The sequence below is a fragment of the Brassica napus genome, chromosome C6 (assembly GCF_020379485.1).
Source record: "Brassica napus cultivar Da-Ae chromosome C6, Da-Ae, whole genome shotgun sequence".
In the NCBI taxonomy this organism is placed as follows: domain Eukaryota; kingdom Viridiplantae; phylum Streptophyta; class Magnoliopsida; order Brassicales; family Brassicaceae; genus Brassica; species Brassica napus.
Genome location: NC_063449.1, coordinates 40,589,679 through 40,611,466, shown reverse-complemented (window position 1 = coordinate 40,611,466; position 21,788 = coordinate 40,589,679). Strand labels below are relative to the sequence as shown.

Sequence of the window (21,788 nt, the reverse complement as noted above, 5' to 3'; positions counted from 1 at the left end):
CATTTTGATTAAAAAAAAAACAAAAATCTTAAAAAATCTAAAGAGATAACTGACTATAATGGAGAGTTAGGTCTGGGGCTCGAATGATGGATCAATATTAAAAGATGCAAGAATGTTTTAGTGTATGTTTTGTACAATGTGGTCTCCAGGTCATGGGTCACCACCATATGTTATAAATTTAGAGTTTTCCCATGTTTTCAAACATTTTTCATGCTTAGACTATTTTTGTTTGATAATAAACAAAGACTGAGCGTATCATAATTGATATACTCTCTTTTTTTGTAACACCATAATTGATATACTCTATATTTTACTATTTTAATAAAACTATTAGATATTGGTGATTTAGTGTTTATGAAGCTTTTACAAGTTATTGGAGGTTTTCGGACGAAAAATGGAATTCAGGGAATTTTGGACATTATACAATTTCATGCATTGGAAATCTGCACGAGATGGAGAGTTTCCCATGATTCGATCATGCTTAAGTTTGAACACAAATAACTGAGAATCTTAGCTTTTTTCTTTCTAAGTGTTTCTAGGTCAAACCAACGATTAAATTCAAAATATGCTTCAGAAAATGAAATTAGTGTGGTGGAAAAGGAACAAGCTGAGAGAAAAAGGTAATGGTTGGTATCAAGACAGAAGATGCCAAGAGCCATTGATCTACCTAGCAACCAATGAATGAAACCAAACCGGTCGATCATAGAAGCATCTGATAGACTGCAAACGTTTGATCGTCCCAGTTATTGACTGAAAATGGTGAAGATCGACTGAACACTATCCATGGTTTACTTATCACCTCTATAAGTAAAAGGAGACTCTGGACACTTTTTATATTCGTCAAGAATTCTCTAGGAAAAGCCATAAACGACTATATACTTTATTAAAACACACAAAAAAAACCATGCCATGGTCCATGGATAAGCTTGATACTTTTGTTATTTTTCGATTCAATAGTCTGCGGAGAGGATTTCATCAATCATCGATATTAAGTAGTTTTACTCTTTTATTTTATGCAATATTTATCTTTGCTGCTATGGTTTCTTTGACCAACAACTAAAAGTTTTTGTTGTTGCCAACGACGAAAAGTCTTCTCACACAGTAGGACTTGGATGTGAAGGAGAATCCTGGTTTTAATTTTAGGATTATCCCATCACCATTTATGTTAATAATCTTACCAACTAAAAGTTGGTTATATCCTAAAAACTATAAATTTGCAAAATACAGAAACACAAACTTTCAATTTATGTTCCAGAAGACTTTACAAAAACATTCTAAAAGAAACACACCAACAACATTTCATATCGTAAAATCATAACCCAAAGGAAGCACCGAGATGGAGTAATCACGATGAACCTTAGAAGCAGATTCCACGTAACTTCTCCCATTAACATAATCAAACAAAAGATTATGCTGATGCGGTGCTGATCTGTCTCCTTCTCGGTGCACCACATCAGCATCACCAACAAGAGCCTTGGTCCGTTTTTGCATACTCATCAACACGTTATGCCACGTGTTAACCCTTGACTGGACCTTCCCGTGAACCCCAACGTTCATCTCCGACAAGTCCTCGCCTCTCACGCCCATCACTTCCTCCGGTTTAGCGCCGTCGAGGATCCAGATAAGACAAGAACAGAACCCTTTCGAGATCTCTGAATCGCTGTCTGCTTTAAACCTCATCCTACCTAACTCGTCCACCTTGATCTCCAGCCATACCTGAGTCGTGCATCCGGTGACTCGGTTCGCCGGAACGCGAGCCGAGTCGTCGAGTGGAGCTAGAGCCGTCGCGTAGCTCAAGAGACGTTTGACTCGGTCGATTGGCTCGGCTAAGGACCGGAACTCGGATACGAGGAGGTGGAGCTTGTCGGACGAGGTTGTTGTTGTTGTTGTTGTTCCCAAGGGAGCTTCGACGAAAGCCGTGGCGAAAGAAACAGGGAAGTCATGTTTTGGATTCGATTTCGAACCGAAGTTAAGATTGATGCTGGGATCGTGCATGCAACTGATCCTTTTAGAGGGCTTGGAAGAAAAGTTAGGTCGATGGAAAGCTTTTAAAGTTGGTGTTGAGGTAGAAATAAGAGGAGGAGAAACAAGTACGTTCAACGACGATGAGTTCATGTTCGGTTACAAAGGTAGAAGAAGACGAGGGAGAGAGAGATATTCAAGGATGATCAGAGGAAAGCTCCTTGAACTACGCGACGGAGTGAGGATGGCGATTAGAAAGTATTCTATATAACGCGCCAAAACAAGTATACATTTCTCTTGAAAGTTCCGAAAACCATAGTTTACATAATTATATTAAGGTAAATAATGTAACATAGTTGAAAATAGTTTAAGCAAAAATAAAACATAGTCAGGGCCGGTCTCGAGCATAGGCGAGGGAACCGATCGCTTAGGGCATCATATTTTAAGCAAAAATTTTAGTTGTATATAGGGCATAAATTTTTTTTTACATGAATAACAAAGGCATAAAAATTTAAATGAACTTAGAGCATAGTTGAATATAAATGATTATTTAACAAAAAAATATTACATACGTATTCAACTGTGCACTACAAGAAAACAGCGGCATAGTGAGGGAAAAAATCGTCGGTATGTCGTCGGAATAACGCTATTCCGACGACATACCGACGAAAAAAGTCTTCGGAAATAACTTTTCGGAAATTCATCTTTCCTCGGAAATCCCTCGGAAATTTCCGACGGAATTCCGATGATTTTTTTCGTCGGAAATTCCTCGGAATATTCCGAGGAAGATGTCGTCGGAATATTCCGAGGGATACACTTCCTCCGAATATTTCCAAAATTAAAAAAAAAAATTATAAATTTATTTTTTTAAGTTGAAATTCGAAAATATAAAATTAAAATTGAAATAGAAAACATATTTAAAATAAAAAAAAAATAATAAAATAGTTTTTATAAATAAAAAAAATGTTTTATAAATACAAAATTAGTTTTAATAAATATAAATATTTTTATAAATATGAAATCATCTTTTTATAAATACAAAATTGTTTTTATAAATACCAAAAATAATAAAATAGTGTTTATAAATCAAAAAAATGTTTTATAAATGCAAAATTAGTTTTAATAAATATAAATATTTTTATAGATATGAAATCATCTTTTTATAAATACAAAATAGTTTTTATAAATACAAAAAATAATAAAATAGTGTTTATAAATCAAAAAATGTTTTATAAATACAAAATTAATTTTAAAATATGAAATCATCTTTTATAAATCCAAAAATTGAATTTATATACAAAGAACGTTTTGTATATTTAAAAATAGTTTTTATAAATACAAAAATAAAAAAATAGTGTTTATAAATCAAAAAATTGTTTTATAAATACAAAATTAGTTTTAATAAATATAAATATTTTTATAAATATGAAATCATCTTTTATAAATCCAAAAATCGAATTTATATACAAAAACGTTTTGTAAAATCGAATTTATATAGAAAAAACGTTTTGTAAATACAAAAATAATAAACAATTTATAAAAAAAGTTCTAAATCAATTCAACACAGCCAAATCACAATTCTAAACCTATTACACAACAAATCACAATCCTACCCAATCACCCTAACAAAAATCTATCAAAAAACTTCTAAAATCATCAAATCTACTTAAAAACCTAACAAATAGGACCTAAGAGAGTGGGATAGGGTCCTTACATGATTTGTAAGGGAATGGAAAGGATTCGCCGGGGATATCGTCGCGAGAGAAGGTGGAGAACGCCGGAAGGAGAGAGAGATCGCCGGAGAGGAAGAAGAGAGAAATGGGGAAGAATATGCGGTTCGAGTATATATAAAACCTTGGGTCTGACGGATATTTTCCGTCGGAATTCCCTCAGTATTTTCAATTTCAATTTTCGCGAAATATTTGGCGGCTTGTTTGCCCGGTTAAATGAAAATATTCCGAGGAAATTCCGACGGCCACTTAAATATCCGTCGGAATTTCCTCGGAATATTTTCATTAATTCAAGGAAAAAGAATATCCTGTGCATGTATTTCTATTAATTTATATTGTTCCTCGAAATTTCCTCGGAATATTCCGAGGAAATACCGAGGAACTAGTGTTTGGGGTTTCAAAACATCAATTTTTTTTTGCTGTATTTCATTTCTTATACAATTGTAATGCATACCATTGAGGATTCTTTGTATAGATGAGCATAAACCATGAAATAACAAATTTCAAAACGAATTGAAAGTATTCTCTTTACCGTTCATTAAAGTGTATAAGTGTTTCTCTTATGTTGTGGGGATTTCGTTCATACAATCGGAAAAGTGTTTATTATAGGGTAAGAAACAAATTTTTGACTTCATAATCAGTCTAAGACACTTAATAAGGGTTATATAAGTGTTATTTAAACCGCAAAACGTTGTTTTCGGTTTAAAAACCCTATTTCCTCCGAATTTCCTCGGAATATTCCGAGGGAATTCCGAGGAAACCCTTATCTTCCTCGGAATATTCCGAGGAAATTCTGAGGAACACTTGATAAACTCGAACGTTTTTTTATAAACGCATCGATCGATCCGTTGATGTTCAAAAACACATCGATCGATCGAGTATATCAAGTGTTCCTCGGAATTTCCTCGGAATATTCTGAGGCTTTTCCGAGGAAACAGGGTTTGGGGTAACAATGTGATCGATCGATTAGATTATCCCATCGATCGATGTGGATATCCAATAGATCGTATGAACAAAATCTGAAACGTTTTTTTATAAACGCATCGATCGATGCGTTTAAGTTCAAAAACGCATCGATCGATCGAGTATATCAAGTGTTCCTCGGAATTTCCTCGGAATATTCCGAGGCTTTTCCGAGGAAACAGGGTTTGGGGTAACAATGTGATCGATCGATCCCAAAATGGATCGATCGATCACCAAGATGGACCAAAGCGTAACAATGTGATCGATCGATTAGATTATCCCATCGATCGATGTGGATATCCAATAGATCGAATGAACAAAATCTCGAACGTTTTTTTATAAACGCATCGATCGATCCGTTTATGTTCAAAAACGCATCGATCGATCGAGTATATCAAGTGTTCCTCGGAATTTCCTCGGAATATACCGACAGAATTCCGAAGAAATTCCGAGGAAACCAAATTTAGGGTTTCCTCGGAATATCCTCGGAAATTCCTCGGGAAATTCCGAGGATTTCATTTTCCGTCGGAATGTCCGTCAGAATACCGATGTTTTCTTGTAGTGGTGTCTCGCAAAGTATTTATACAAAATAGATTATTAGGTCTAGCTAACTTTAGGGAAATCAGCTAAAGACCCTTGTTGACCAATTACAATATCATATTCATTATTAAACATATTATCATCAACATATATTTTTAATGAATAAAATTTAACGATAGTCACTTTGAAAAAATGCATACAATGCAATAAGATTACTATAACTAAACACATACTCAGTCTTTTATAGATTATAAAGTTTTATTCTTAGCTTTAGAGATTTTTATATTTTTTTCAAATGGTAGATATATACTCCACGCATTGTGCGATAATTAACAAGTTATAGTTGGCATGCATGACTCCAGATTTCCCAAATGTCTATATTTATTGCCTTATTGGTGGCCACTCTTCCAATACATCCATGCCTTTCGGCTTTTGCAATCAAAGTGGAGTTACACTGGGACCCATTAACTGTTTTTGTTTTATTTAACCGACCTTGGTTCGGTTTACTATTTCCCTTCGGTTCTATCAGATTATTTATTTCATCATGGTTAAGCTAATTTGGTATACAAGTGACAAGTGTACAAGGGAAACAAATTTCCTAAACTAACATTAGCTCTAGATTCAGAACTGATTTGAGTTGTATTGATTACTCTTCTTCCTATTTCTATAATTCTATGCTTAGCATCTGTAAGATGGAACAATCCCCTTTGGTATCAAAGCTTAATACTTTTTTATGGACCAAACTCTTACTGATTCACATGTACTATTATTTATGCTCGTTGAAAGATCTAAGACAGAGACGCAAAGTACTGGTTCTCTAAAGATTGCAAGCGACTTATTTTGGTTCCATACATTGAAGATAGGATGACTACAAAGGTAACTAGCTATGTTGGCTGATTGATGAGCTCAGTGAAAACCGTGGTCTCTGAACCAAGAATATGGCAGTAGTTCCACAGCTACACGCCTACACAATATATATTTGGTACCGTGAAACTACTGAAGAAGTTTATTGCAAGTCCCAACGCGCATCGAGATGCCAACCAGTGTGAATGAATGGTGTTTCAGGGAAAAGATCGTCGGCTATGAACAAAGCTCCACCCTACAATGTGGACATCTTGTGCGTTGTGAGCCGTTTTCAAATCTGGATCCGCTCTTTTCGCAAATGCTACCTCTATCTTGTGTACGTTGGAGATAGGTTGTTTTGGGATCGGGCTTTGAAGCAAGGGTTTGATGAGACGGTTTTTATAAGTATGTAGGTTATTTATTTACTAGTATTATTGCCCATGCTATGCATGAGTTAATTTATTGTTTTTTTTTTTAATATTTGATCACTGTCATAATTTGCAATCAGAATAAATATCATTTAGAAAAAATAGTATGAACTGTGGCACATAATTTAGAAGTGTATGTATTGAAACAAATCGGTTAAAGTGGCAAAACAATAACATATTATTATAAAATTGATACATGATTGTTGTAATTTTCAAAAATAAATATAATATAGTTAAAAATACTTTATTTGAGAGATTAATTTATTTGATGATTTCTTACTGGATAATAAATACTTTAATCTAATTTACTCTCTTTTAATTATATTTTGAAACAATTCATTGACATTTTATGTTAATTTACATAACATCTTTTTATAAAGAACACATTTGAACTTAATTAACCCACAATTTTTATTTTGATAGTTTGTTGAATTTATAAGATAAAAAAAATTACAACTTTTTATTTAATTTTTATTAAGCTATAATGAATTGTCCAAAAATAATTAATCAAATTCCAGTTACAAAAAATATTGATCAAAGTAAATTCACCTTTGGATTCAGAGATGCAAAAGCTCCATCATACATCCATCAATAGTTTTATGGTCGAATTCAGTTGCAGTTGTGCTTACTGAAACATAAATAGATAACTGATTCAACAAATCATTAATCAACAAATCAAAGAAAAATATTAAAGAGTGGAAAATAGGTAATCCTCTTTTTTCAGGCTAAAACCTGATGCTTGTCCTGTTTGTCCCCTTTGACTCGACTGAAAATTCAGTGTGTGTGTGATTATAGTTATGGGCTTTCCAAGAGATTAATTTTGCTTATGCTTCATTGCACCTCTCCAAACTATAATTTCCAGGATCTGTACGCAAATCAATAGATAGATGAAGTTTCAAAGTTAGCTATATTACAATGATCTAAAATAGAATCTCTTCAAAATCAATGTACCAGTATCTTCTCATAATTCCACATTACGGATCTAAAATCTTACCGATAATGGATTTTTAAATATCAATCCATGCGCTAAATAATAAAAAGCTTTGAGTTGCTGAAAATGGAAATAGTAGTAGATATCAAAATTGATAATGGAGATGATAGAAATAAGAGATCAAAGCACAAAGTAAATTAGCCAGTAGATAAAAACTTATATAAGAGAAAAAAACAGTTTAAATGATGCTTATTAATTTTGAACGTATATGTCAAATTTTGAGAAAAATTAGGATGAAGTTGCTAAAATTTAGGGGTTTATGAGAAAATTATTTTAATCAGATTTTTAATCATTTTTTAAAAGCATTTTCCATATGTCAAGATATTATTTTATATGTTACATTTTTTAATCCAATCTTCTCTGCTACACGCACGGCCATTATTTTATATGTTACATTTTAAAAAAATATAATATGTATAGAATTTATAATAAAAAGAGTTTAATACTATTTTGAATTATCACCACCCCGAACTAATAAACACGTTCTAGCAAATTGAAAATTGATTTACTCCATTGTGAATATGTTATTGACATAGTTTGTTTCCGTTTACCTTTTTGTTTTTGTTTTACCATATGTAGTTTTCCAATATCTAAAGAAAAAGTTTTAAAAGGTTAGAATAGAAATAATTCATGAAAAAGAAATTCAACATGGTGAAAATTCTAATTTGAGCATTTTAGAGTTTGGCTCTTCTAAGTTTCATTGACCTAAGTTTTTAAACCTTTCAATTGTCCAATACGCTCTAGCCAAAGTTTTGAGCCTCGAAAGGTTTGGTCCTTTATTTTGCACAGTCAAAAATTTCAATCCAAAAACCGATGAATATAAAGCTATGAACATTAAAAAATATTGCTATCTACTCTTTTACCTTGGCTGGCACTCCATTCCAAGCATCCCTCTTTCTAAGTCTGTTATATGTTTTCTTCTTCTTTTTTGGTTATGTAGTTTTAATTTTTATCTTATTTAATATGAATGCCTTAAAACTGAAGCGATGGAGAAGAAGACCAAAAGAAAATGCGCAAGAGAAAAGATCAGGTTAAGAATGTAGAAGAAGACAAAACAGTTTCAAATCATTATCATTACGTTAGAACGCGGTGTTGATGATCTTTTTGAAAGAGGCTTTAATATTAAAGCCTGAGAAAATTTATGAATATGGTTATTAGACAGTTTATTTTTTTGTTGTACCTTACTCGAAATGTCTAAATTTTTTTGTTGAAAAAAATAACTACAAAATATAAGACAAAACTCAAATAAAACTATAAAATATGAAACTATTAAGAAGAAGAGGGAAAATATACAGAAAATAGTTGATTTAGTTATATAGGAAACCGTTTTTGAGGGTTATAAAATTCATCTTCCAATCCCTTTTTTTTTACGACAAAAGGCTAAAAATAATTTGTGAGTTGATTGAACTCTCAACACTGGAACCTAATGGGGCACTTTTACCAACAAAGCTACAGAAGATTATCCATCTACCAATCCAACGTGTCATTGTGGTAGTTGGAAAAAATGGAATTTTACTTTTTTGGCGGTTACAAAATAATTTATTGAAAATAAAGGAATGCAATGTATTTTTTTTTTTTAAATTGTAAAACAATGACACATGTCAAAATTTGATTGTTCAAGTGACTTGTGGTTTAGTATAGAAGGGATGATTAACAAAACGAAGATAAGAAAGACATTTAAAAATAGATAAAATCAAAGTGAAATAGAACTTAAACGGAATCACGGAATAAACAAGACTAGTAAAAAAAAAAAAAAGAAGGTATGTTTATGGGTTTATTTTATTGCTAAAAATAGCGGGCCTCAAATTAAACGAAGCCGAGGCACATCGTAGCCCAGTTGAGAGCCCAGACGGTACCTAGGCAAAAAAAATTATTGGGTATATATAGACAAAGGCAATAAAGAAGATATCGAGGAAAACCCTAATATTCCAATTGCGGGAAGGATGATGAGCGATCATGGGGAGAAGATAGTGAAGAAGGTTCCGATAACATCAGAAGAAGAAGCAATAGGGCCGCAGCAACAGTTTGTGACGATGAATGGCAAGGTCTACTCTCTGAGGTTCCAAGAAGATTTTGTTGATGTATCGGTAAAGGAGGTAGATTTGCTCAATGAGTTGGAGGTATCAAAGCTATATCACTGCGATGGGTTGGTGTTATGCGTGGGTAAGGACAACTCGAAGCTGTTGTTGTGGAACCCTTACCTGTGTCAAACAAGGTTGATCGGACCGAGAGAAAGTTTCCACGTAACAGACAGGCACGCGATCGGATACGACGAGCGGCGCAACCACAAAATCCTGAGGTTTGTGGATAATTTCATTAAAAACATGAACAAAATCGAGGTGGTGTACGAAATCTATGAAATTAGGTCTGATTCATGGAGGGTCCTTGAGGAGGTGAATCCCGAGGGGTCGATAGATACACATCAGCGAGGCGTGTCTGTCAAGGGAAACACCTACTTTGTTGCTTATCGTAATGGCCTGGTTCAAGAAGTTTTCTTACTCTGTTTTGATTTTACCAAAGAGAGGTTTGGACCGCGCCTGCATCTTCCTTTTGACTCTTTCGATGGTTTCAATGGTGACCTTGTAACCCTCTCAAGCTTCCTTAGAGGTGGTGATGATGAGCAGCTTGCGGTCCTGTTTGGTGGTTATGAATCTGGCTTTTTTGAGATTTGGGTTACCCTTACTGTCGACCCCAACCGTGCGTCCTGGAGCAAATTTTTGCGAATGGAACCGGGCCCCTTCTCGAGCTACGGTTTTAAGCTCTATTCCTCACTTTCTGGCGGGAGCTTCTTTGTCGATGAGGAAAACAAATTTGCTGTCTTGTTTGAACTATACGGAACCGATACTGCTCACGCGGCTTTTGTGTTTGGACAAGACGGCTTCTTCAAATCCTCCGTCAACCTCGGACAAGCTCTCATTCTCGAACACCACCACCGTAAAGCTGCTCGTCCCCCACTTGTTTGCTCTTATCGTCCAAGCTTTGTGCAAGTCAAGCATCCTCTTGTGCACGAAAGGAAAATGAAAGACTTGTCTCTTCTTCACATCAGCAAACCCATGTGTAAGCTTTTATTTTAAGATTCAGTTTGAGAATTGCCATTATACACAACTAGTACCTATTCTTTCAGAAAACAGAATGTTTGATTTTCACAATTTTACAGGTTAAATTGAGCAGCAAGTTAGTCTGAGCTGTGGAGGGAGGTCTTTGCTTTTTGTTTTATCTTGGTTGTGTTCGCTGTCCCTCTATGTAATTAATCTCTTTTTATCTTTTGTCTCGAGACTCGCTCTTCCTTGTCAGACTTGTTTCTAAGACCTATTATTTTATGCTTATGTTTTCGACATTACCCCTATGTTTTCATTGTCTATGCTTGTGTTTAACCGCTTTTGTTTTCATTGTCATATCCTATATCCTGCAGCGTGCTGACCAATCATATTTAGAAATTTAACTGGGTGTGTATCCATTCTCCAACATTTATGTGGATTTTAAAATGATAACATAACTTTTGTTTGAGTCCTTTTATTACTACCCACGCTCCTTTCAACTTTCATTATCCAACATCAAATTTATTACAAACGAATTAGACCTCAAGAGATTTAACTGCAAGACAATAGAGGCAATCTAGTATCACCTAAGAACATGTCTATGGATCCTACGCTGCCTAATCAAAATCCATTGTACTCTTGTAACCACGATGAGAACAACTTTACTCCACGACTCGAAGCAAATCGTCTCTTGAACCACCTAAATTCTACCACTATATAAAAAAAAACAAGATTACAAAACTATCTCTAAACCACCAAGAAAAACAAGCTAGAGTGAGACTCAAGTGAGGCTTGGAGCGGTTGATGCCTTAAGATTGGAACGTTGTTCATGACCAACCGCCATAACACCTATTGGTGCAAATCCCACTCAGTTGGTTCCAACTGGCCAGAGACTATGGCTTTGCAATCTTATAAAAGTCGGGTCAAGGCAGTGATACCGTCCACAACCAGCCGGGGACCGATAGATCAGAAGAAGGAGCCAAGCTACCGGATGTTGCTATAAAACGGTACTGCAAATGCCAAGCTCCAAAGCGAGTTCACCACCAAGCCTTTGAAACTCTCCCGGAGACCACACGGGAAAGCCCAAGACTCGCCACACTCCGCCTACGAGAACCGTAGGAACAGCTTCTTCTACAGGCCGTCTTCGCGTCGACGAAGGTCGAGGCTTCGTTTGGCCAGAGTGAAGCACCACCCTTCTCTCCTCCTTCTAGACCATAGACGATTCTTTCAGTATTGAGAAGAGACAGCACACACATCACAAGAGTCAAACCGACGAACACACATCCGCCTTCTTAGCTCTGGTGCGCCTCTGGAGGGAAGTCTCCAAAGTTCACACGGGCAAGAATGGACGCTGAGCCACCCACACACCAAGTCTGCTTCACGCGCCACCACACACCCCTTCTCCTTACATATCTGAGTTACAAGCCACCAAAACCACACCAGCGCTTCCAGATCTTCTCGTGGCTTTCTCTTAGTTTTTGAGTCTTCCAAATACACTGAAAATCCTTTTTTTCTTTTTGTTAGTTTTGTGTTTTTTCTTACTCATTCAAACAAGAAAAAAAATAAGAGTAATCAATCGAAATGCATAGAAAGTGGTTAGAGTCTAAGAACTGGCTTTTTTCAGATCAGATCGACTCGGATCAATTTTCTATTTTTATGAAATCCAAAACATAACCAAATCCCTTATATACTAAAGCATAAGTCACTTTACCTATCAAATTTTGACACATGGATTTATATATTAAAATTTTAAATTATATTTAAAACAATAAAATCATTATTGAAAAAAAAAATGGCAAGCATGATCTCCACAACTAAATTAGTGTTCGTTTCCTAAATTTACTGTAAAAAGTACTTCTCATCCATTTCTCTCCAACAACTCCACGATCACCAATTATCAATCTCCAGATTCCAGTTATTCATCCATCGTTTATATTTGCCATCTTATTGATCCACACTCAAAAAGAAAGAAAAACACACTTTCTCTACTACTCAAATTCACAAATAATGTGTTTATATTCAATGTTTTATCTTCCACGCAAACAATTTTTTTTTCTTACTCAGTCTCTCATGATCTCACTCTTTAATAAGCAGTGTCAGTATATTAAGCCTCGCTCTCTCACATGCAAGGTTTCCGTTCGAAGAACTCAGCCTCAGGTTATCTCTTTTTCCAAATATGAAAATTCTGAAATATACTTACAAAATGAAATATTTAAAGAGTTTTCTGTAAGGTACATTTCTGGAACGAATAAAAACAGAAACGAGAAAGAAGAAGACTAAAGACAAATTTGGCATTAACAAGAACGACTTAGGCCAACAGATAATCAAGCAAAACAAAAATCTCAAACTACAAAAAGACAAAGAGCGCTCTTTACTACAAACGGAGTGTAAGAGCAGAACGTACGTAATCTAAAAATAAGTGGTATCATTAGTTATTCTCTTATTATTTCTCTTTTATGTTACTCTTCAAAACTTTGCTTTGTTTTTGTAACCGTTGGAAGTTTGCAGAAATACCTAACACTGTACCCAAAAAATGATGTGATCTATCTTTCATAAGATGTGGAGAGAAAACAAAAACCTAACATCCTACCAAGAGAAAGAGTATCAACAACTTTTTTGATGCAAATAGACTATTATCACAATATATCAGAATATTCAACGATTTTACAAAACTATTGGTAAGTCTTTTAAATATAAACTGAATATTTTACATATATTTTTAATTCTGTTGTTTTATTTTCATTATTTCAAATCTATGTACATTACATTTTCAAGTTTTTTTTTTTTTTGTAGAGAAATACAAATAAAACTTTAGTGGATTAAATATAATATTTCTATGTGTTCCTATATATCTATACTTTTTTATGAAAAATACTTCCAAATATGTATATCCTCTTTTTAAAAGATCACAATAGTTGTTTTGATGCTTCCAATTTCTTTGTTTGGACGCAGCAATTTCTAATTTTAGATGCGTGTGTTATCCAGCTCCAGAAAATATGAGGGAAATAATTTTAATCGAATAAAATCTGTTTCATAAAAAAAGCATTGAAATTTAGGAGAAATGAGATAATTTATAGATGCAAACAAAAATTGATTCGTGCATAGCACGTGGTAATATACTAGTTACAATATAATTCAGATTTGGTTTGCGTTCAAAACAAAAACGATAAAAAACAAAACCCAAATTAACCTAAAACTGAAAAATATTTGAGTAATTTTTTTTTTAATTCGGTTTTGTAAATTAGTATTTTAGGTTTCACCCATTCAATTTTCGACTAGGTTTCGATTTTTTGGGTTTAGAAAAAATAGAACCGTTCAAGTTTTTGTAAATTTTAGTCTGGTTTGCCCAGGGAAACACACATCTTCGTACTTCCTAAACTAGCCTAATCTTCGTACTTCCTAAACTAGCCTAGAGTCAGAACTGACTTCAGTAGTATTGAGTTCTCATCTTTCCATTTCTATGTTTAGCGTTTGTAAGATGGAACGTTCTCATTTGGTATCTAAGCTTAATACTCTTTCATGGACCCAGTTCTTATTTTTGGTAAACTAATAAATATGACTCTGTTTTTGTTTTTAGTTTTAAATTAGATAAATTTAATTATGACATAATTCAATAAAATAATAAAATATTTTTTAAAGAAAATGCTAAGTAAATATATAAATATATTAAAACTATAAATCAATAATTACTGTGTAGAACCTTCTAAAACTTATATATAAGTATAACAATTAAATAATTTGTTTTATTTAAAATAAAACATATACCTTTTATGTCCATATTAGATGTTATATATATATATATATATATGTATAACAAATTGCATGCAAAAGCTGATTAAATAGATAAAAGTCAAACATTTATTGAAATATATAAAGCTGGGAAAATTTTATTTTTATATTCAAATAATAAAAAACTAGATAATAACCCGCACACATGTGTGGGGTTAGGGCTGGGCAAATAAACCGAACCCGAAAACCTGAATCAAACCCGATCTGATAAAAATGAATCCGAACCGATTCGAATCCGATATAAATACAGAATGGATCTTGTTTCATGGTATTTTGGGTTATGGGTATTATCCTAACCGAACCCGAACCTAAATGGATACCCGGTAGAACCCGAAACATTTAGAATTCTCGAAAAAAACTTATATCAAACATGATCTCAATTCCTAATATGTATCCAAAATATATTGAACATCAAAAATAATTATCTTGTACATGAATATTAATGGTTGAAGGTGGCGGTTGACGGTTGAAGTTTATAAATTTTTGTTTTGTTTTCATTTAATAATGTTTTTAATTTCATGAGAACTTAGTTTTCGTTTGATGCTTTCATTTATTTGTTTTTTTTCGATCAATAACCATGTTTACCTTTCGCTTGATTTTGAATGATCACATTTGATGTTCTTTTCTTGTTTTTGAACCAGTTTTATTTATGTTTTTGTTATAAAATAAGTACAAATCAAGTATTTGAAAATCGAAGAACCGATTTTACTTATATTTTGGTTACAAAGTAGATATACATCAGGTACATTTAAACCGAAGAACCGATTGGGACCCGAACCCGAAAGTACGACGGATTGTACCGGTTCTTTGAATATTTACTAAAACCGATAGAATCCGAACCGATCCCGAACCGAATTTTCATATAACCTGAATAGGGCTTATTTTGATAAACCCGAAAAACTGAAACCCGATTGGACTAAACCGAAACCCGATTGGTCAGAACTTAAGGTAGTCTTTTTTTTTAGAATTGGCATAACTTAAGGTAGTTATTTAACAACCAGATCTCAGAAAATAAACTTTATCAACGAGAAAGAATAAACACAGCAACAAAAGGTAATCGAAATTAGCTACTATAATTTACATCTGAAAATCCCTTCTTTGGGATGAAAAAACTACAAAAAAATGCATGCATAGCTCCGTATAGAAAGCCAATACATATAAACTTATTCTCTAGGGTTATATAAGCAAGATCCGCAACAACAACCGAAAAGACAAACAAAAGAACAAAATATTGGGTTAGTCTTCCTTAAGCCGATAATGATGGTGATGATGAAAATGATTTGATTTGTTTCTTCTTTTGTTATTAGTCATGCCAACAAAGAAGCATGACGACACACCTCCTTATGATGTAAAGTCTAGCCTTTTGCTCTCTAACCACTCCTCCCACTCCTCGGCTCCACATCTTAAGGTAGTCTTCCTCTTTGTTCCTCCTACGCTCGAACTGGTCGTCTTCATTTTCGCTTGATCCTTTGGAAGTGAAATGTGACAGAGAGAGAGAACAATTAGGGTGTCTGCGCAGTGCCGTGCCTAGGTGTTGAGGGGTCTAAGGCGAAAATAATTTTCCCCACAATTTAGTAATAAACATCTATCACATAAAACTCTACAAAAGCATATATCTAATATTTATAAATATATATATGAAGAATCAAACATAAAATTTCTTAAAAGTTATATAAGCTATTCAGTTTTCTAAACAAAAAGTAAAAACATATATATAAATATTCAAAATTATCTAACACGATTAATAATATTTAATTAAATATATGTTGATTTAGATAGGCTAAAAGGAAACTTAAAAATGTATTATTGAAAATAAAACTACCTGAGCTAAAAAAAATTTTGATACAAAAAATACTTTAGGAATACATAAGTTTAAAATATTAAATTCTATAATAGCATAATAAGAAATATATATATATATATATATAGATAGATAGTGCCCGTAAATAAATTTATAGCAACAAAAATATTGCATATATCAAAGCTAATTAGAACTTTTTATCTATAAAATTATAAAAAGTTGAATGAAATATTAAAATAGGGACCCCAGAATATAGGATGAAAGTTGAGGGCCTCAAGCAATTGCCTTTCTTGTAACATAGTGAACACGGCTCTGTGTCTGCGTGTGGATGATAATGATGAAGGTGATGACTGATGAATGAAGAAGAGTATTGTGCTCTGTATATACAAGTGGGGAAAAGGTGGCTGAGGACAGAAACCGAACCATACCGAACTAGACCGGTCCACTAAAGAGGCAACGAATGGGTCCATTGGGGTTTGTGTACTGTTCCCTAAGACCAACTCCATCAAGGGGTTCTAATAGGGTTCTATACCCAAAACTCAAAAAAAAAATCAAAAAGGCTCAAAATTAGTAGAACCGATGCTATATTTGGGCTTTGTAGAAGTGGTTAGAGTCGCATACGTGGCAGTCCCTTATTGGACCGAGCATGTGTTGTCTCTCTTTCCTATATTGGGGTTGCGATGAAACCGAAGAAAGTATCCTCTCTCGTTGTCTCCGTCGTCGCTCTCACGCGATCTTCTCTCTCGCCTACTCCGTCGTCTCTGTCAGCTCTCTCTCGTCTCGTCGTGTCTCTCTGTCCGTCGTCGCTCTCGGTCCGTCGTCGCTCTTGCGCCGTCGTCTCAGTGGATGACTCGCGCCGTATTCTCTGTCGATGTCGGTCCATCTTCTCCGTCGCCTCTCTCGGTCCGGCGTCTCTCTCGATGCATGCGTCGTCTGTCTCCTTTTGTCTTCTCTCTCGATCCCGAGTGTAAGTTTTTGCCTTTGTTCATAAAAATTCTATTTCGAAGTCTGGGAGGAACAAGAAACATGTGAAGGTGATTGGAGAAAGGTCTCCTGGAGACAAAGGCACTTTGGATAGTTACTTGAAAGCTTCCCTGGAAGATGACAAGAACATTACCAACAGTGTGTTTCAGGCAAGGTAGGAAGCGTTTACCAAAAAACTGGATTTGGAGCGCCTGCCTAAACTTGTGAGCGCTGGAGGTGAAGAATGTTTGAACAAACAGAGCGAATCTCAGGTCTTGGATAAAGGTGTTGCTACGGCTGAAAAACATGCAACAGATGGTTTGCTTTGTGCCAACCAGAAAGATAATTCAGATCTAAGAGACTTTGCCACTGGTTTCTTGTCCTTGTATTGTAGGTAATATGCTTTCATTGTGTCGATTTTCTTATTCTTTCTATCATCATCAAGGAGTTGGTTGATGAACATCCATTGATGTCCGAGTAAGTTGTTCTAAGATTTAGAGGAATTTATAAATTGTGCTTGTTTGGTTTATGCAGTGAAGTGCGGTCTGTTGGTGGCCCACCTCCACATCAAAATGCAAACGAACTGAAGCGTCCAAGCAGTTCATCACTACTTGTTCAAGATATGCAATATCCTCGCAAGATGCGTTGTGATTCTCAAAATATACGATCACTGGATGAACTTGCACATCCTCTCGGTAGTAAGCCTGAATCAGTCAGTGACAAGAAAGATAAATCTGTTTCAGACCCTATGCAGAAGGTAAAAATGGAATAAACAGTTATGGTTACTTAACTTCCTGCTAAACTGATTCACGTTCAATTTTTTGACGCCTCTGGTCTAATATATTCACAGATTCCAAGCAATCAATCTGCTGAAATCTCAATGGGCTTAAGGAAGTGTACTAAGGCACCTGAATCATCTACTCATCTCACTGAATGCCACACTCCTGGATCAGTCGTCAAGACCTGTGTCGCGTGACTTGTGACACAAGAAATATGTATCTCGTGACTTGTATGTCGAGATAAAAATAGTTGTTGTTGTTATGTATCTCGTGGCTTGTTTGTCGAGATAAAAATAATAGACATAGTTGGTTGTGATACTTGTATCTCCTGGCATAATAGAAACAACAACAATCTCACTTCTTTATATTCACTTCTTCCCGACTTCAAACAACGACAATCTCAGTTCTTATTTTTGCATCCTCTCTCTCTCTCTCCTGAGTACAAACAACAATAATCTCACTTCTTTATATTCACTTCTTCCCGAGTTCAAACAACAACAATTTCAATTCTTAATATGTTTGTATTTTTAATATGTTTTATGTAATTTTTATTAAACATTTTATGTATGCTTTTATTTTAAATCATCATAATTAAAAAAAATTAAAAAAAATATTTAAGAACCCTTATGGAGTTCTCCATTGGAGGAAAAAAAAAATTCTATTAACTAAGATTCTTAACTTATCAAATCACCTTTAAATCAATTAATTTAATCATTAGAATCCATTAAGGGTTTTAACGAATGGATTTGCTCTGACCCACCAGACAGTGTGCCCCTCCATACCCACGTGGACCCCCACCGTGAGCGAATCTTTGCCCTAATGTGATTATTTATAATCTTATCACATGCTCTATCTTCATGAAAACTTTACCCAAACCCCCAAATTATAAAATCGAATACTACTAAATTACCATTTCAGTAACAAATGAAAACCATACCGGTGAATAAAGTGCGCCTATATTTTTCTTTATCCTATTTCGGTTTAATCTGACAAAAATCCTAAATGCAATGTATATCAGTTGCTTTCAGAACCGAATCCGACGTCAGAAAATATTGTCACCAACCAAAACTGTTGGGACTAACTAATAGTCTAATATTAGCCATCCAAAATCGACACCAACTTGGTCCCCGGACGTTACTAATAGTCTAACACTAGTCTAATAATTGTGATGATGGACACTATCGTTTGATTGTGTCATCAATTTTGTGAACTAATGATATTTCCATATCGACAAATTCTAGTTAACAAGTAATATATTCTAAAATCTTGTAGGCACATGAATGAAGAAATTCAAAGCATCGGATCTATGTTTATCTATAGGTTTCGGCTTTGAGTCAGATTTAAATTATTGCTATACAAAAATGGAATAATACTATAGAGTATACAAAAATGAATTGCGTCGAAATTGGTGAGAGAAATTAACAAACGTCAAGAGAAGTTATTAAAATACCAAACTAAAACTAAATGAGGGACAGTTAGGCGTTAATTAGGTGGCATAATCTTAAATTATAGATTCTTATCTATATAATTGCAGATTCGATCAATCTTTTTAGCAAAAACCGACAACGGGTTGGTATGGTTTTAAGAAGTAATTAAACCCTATTTTTTTCATGTGATGTTGTATTATGCATATATCATGAATGTATAGACGTAAAGAGAAAAATCGATAAGTGTATGTGTGTGAGGTGAAAAAAAGGGGTGCAAGTGTGTGCAGTGTGTAAGTTTATATTTCATTAAAGAAACGTACGTATACTATAATATGAAACAAACATGCATCATAATTTGGACCGTCCAAAGATGGCTGAAATAATTAAATAAAAAACAAATCATTCATTGTTTCTAACTTTGTCTCTTATGTTCCTTATCGCCTTTTTTCTTGTTGATACATTTATTAGATTATATATCTTTGATTTTTAATCACGGGACATTTATATATAGGCACGTAGTCACATAAATAAGTACGGACTTTTCATGTGTCGCATAAAATGCGTGATAACTATAGATGAGGAAATCAACGTGAAACACTTGGATGAAAAAGGATCTTTTCTACTTTACTAGATTTTTCTAAAACTATTATTGTATATATGGTGATTGGTGAATGCTGTTGAGAATCTAAGTAACGATCGCACATAATCTCTTTAATATATAAATATTCTGTCAACGCACTCTCGTTAATCAACTTATATCCTCATTTACTCAAAATCTAATTCCATAAAACCCTACATATAACATGCCTCACCGTGTAGCCATATATTCCTCAATTTATATGTATAACAAACGATGCAATATACGAAAGCGGTAGATCCAAGTACGTACCTAGCTCTTCGATTTTGAAACCACACCTCAACTTGCCTTTGACTAAGCTTAAGAAAAGTGGCCAATTCTTGTTTTTGTTTCTGTGATTTCATCATCATCCAACCATAGCATAATCAGCCGACTTGATCATGAAAAAACAACTCTCTTTTTATTCAACATAAACAAAACATATAACGGAACCATAAAACTGTATGATAATATACTTACATGGGTTAAGGTATGGTTTTTTTTATAAGACTATCTTCAAGAAGATGCGATTGGTCTTTGGTTAGACGGAGCTTTTTGCGCCGCCTGCCGCCAGAGCAGCCTTCGTCATCGTTGACATGCGGTGTTGCACCGATCATGATCCACTCACGATCGTTTTTCGTCTTTGGAGTTTGATTTATGTCCAAATCTCTCACCATGTGATTACCTACCAAAACATATGATTTAGATCTTCTTCTTAGAAATAACTATTAAAACTCTACATCATACATATCTAAAGATGATTTTAAGATTAACCGTTGGATCTTACCGGATGAAGGGAGTGAAGGAGATGGAGAGAAGCTTGGAATTGATATTGTTAACTCTAAGGAACTTGAATTAGGTGAGACGGCCATAGAGGAGGATGAGTAAAAGCTGGGATGGATCAATATGATTTGATGAAGAGAAATAGTTTTGTGGAAGAGAAAAGGTAAAGTTGAAGTATTATATGATAATTAATAGAAATGTGAGTGTGTGTGTATGTGTGTGTGTATATATATATATACACACATGTGAAAGAACAAAAGAGAAAAAGCCAAACAAAGGAGAAAGATTTTGTTATAAGCGTGGAATATGGAATAAGGAATTAAGCCTCATAGAATCATCAAATTTCAAAGAAAGTCTCAAAACAGCGACAAAAGATAAAAGTCTCAACCTGGTCAGTGAACCCAAAATTAATGGAAAAAACAATACAAGATGGCAGTGTAAGATGAGTTTTTTTTTCAAAAACAAAACAAAGGAAGATAATTAAATAAAGAGGTGTTTTACGTGTAATTGGCGGAAGAAATGGGTTTGACTAGGGTTGTTAAGTCAAATCATGTTCGTATGAGTATGATCAATTATTACGTGTTTTACCAATTTTAATTTCCGAGTTGTTGAATTCATTATGGCCTTGGGTAGGACAGTAACGGGTGGCCAAAGTGTTTGTTTTGCATTGAGCGTTACGAATACAATAATCTTGTTTACAAATGTTAAACCGTATAATTCAATACCGTATTAATTATAAAAATGAATACTATGATGTTCCATATCTAAAACTTAACCATCTACCATCTAAAACATAAATACATTTTTCTTGAAAGTTCCGAAAACTATAGTTTAATATATTGTCAATTAGAACTCTATGATTGAGAGGACGACTCAAACAACATAATTATTATTTTTGATTTAAGTGCTAAAGAGTTCAAATATATGTTCCAAAACTAGTGGCTAAAACGATATTTATAGCTCGTAATATTGTCAAGCATATTTAAAATATATAGTGACAAGTCGTATTTGTTTATTAGTCTTAGCAGTAAATGTGGACAAATTTTACTATGTATAATGCAAAATATCATAAGAATATGTGCCACTTGATGAAGTTATTAGAAAATAGAAATCATCCGCCTCCCAAGTCATATAC

At 34.1% G+C, this 21,788-nt stretch overlaps 2 protein-coding genes, 1 long non-coding RNA gene and 1 pseudogene across 3 annotated transcripts; 2 read left to right on the top strand and 2 right to left on the bottom strand.

Annotated features, from left to right (window-relative positions):
• Window positions 1-1,222: 1,222 nt before the first annotated feature.
• On the bottom strand, window positions 1,223-2,241 carry LOC111213553 (sufE-like protein 2, chloroplastic). Its single transcript, XM_022715339.2, has one exon. It carries the CDS (start codon window positions 2,113-2,115, stop codon window positions 1,300-1,302), a length of 816 nt encoding a protein of 271 aa, XP_022571060.2. The 5' UTR covers window positions 2,116-2,241; the 3' UTR covers window positions 1,223-1,299.
• Window positions 2,242-9,349: 7,108 nt separating this feature from the next.
• Window positions 9,350-10,797, top strand: LOC111213552 (F-box/kelch-repeat protein At1g24800-like). Its single transcript, XM_022715338.2, has 2 exons — window positions 9,350-10,514; window positions 10,615-10,797. Exons 1-2 carry the CDS (start codon window positions 9,401-9,403, stop codon window positions 10,617-10,619), a joined length of 1,119 nt encoding a protein of 372 aa, XP_022571059.2. The 5' UTR covers window positions 9,350-9,400; the 3' UTR covers window positions 10,620-10,797.
• Window positions 10,798-15,319: 4,522 nt separating this feature from the next.
• Window positions 15,320-16,806, bottom strand: LOC125589018 (annotated as a pseudogene).
• Window positions 16,807-17,170: 364 nt separating this feature from the next.
• Window positions 17,171-18,198, top strand: LOC125589019. Its single transcript, XR_007325215.1, has 3 exons — window positions 17,171-17,442; window positions 17,583-17,805; window positions 17,899-18,198. It is a non-coding gene; the product is annotated as an uncharacterized LOC125589019 (long non-coding RNA).
• The last annotated feature ends 3,590 nt before the right edge of the window (window positions 18,199-21,788 follow it).

Bases quoted from the DNA above. Each gene is read 5' to 3' on its own strand.
- LOC111213553 (XM_022715339.2), bottom strand. From the start codon at position 2,115: ATGAACTCATCGTCGTTGAACGTACTTGTTTCTCCTCCTCTTATTTCT.
- LOC111213552 (XM_022715338.2), top strand. From the start codon at position 9,401: ATGATGAGCGATCATGGGGAGAAGATAGTGAAGAAGGTTCCGATAACA.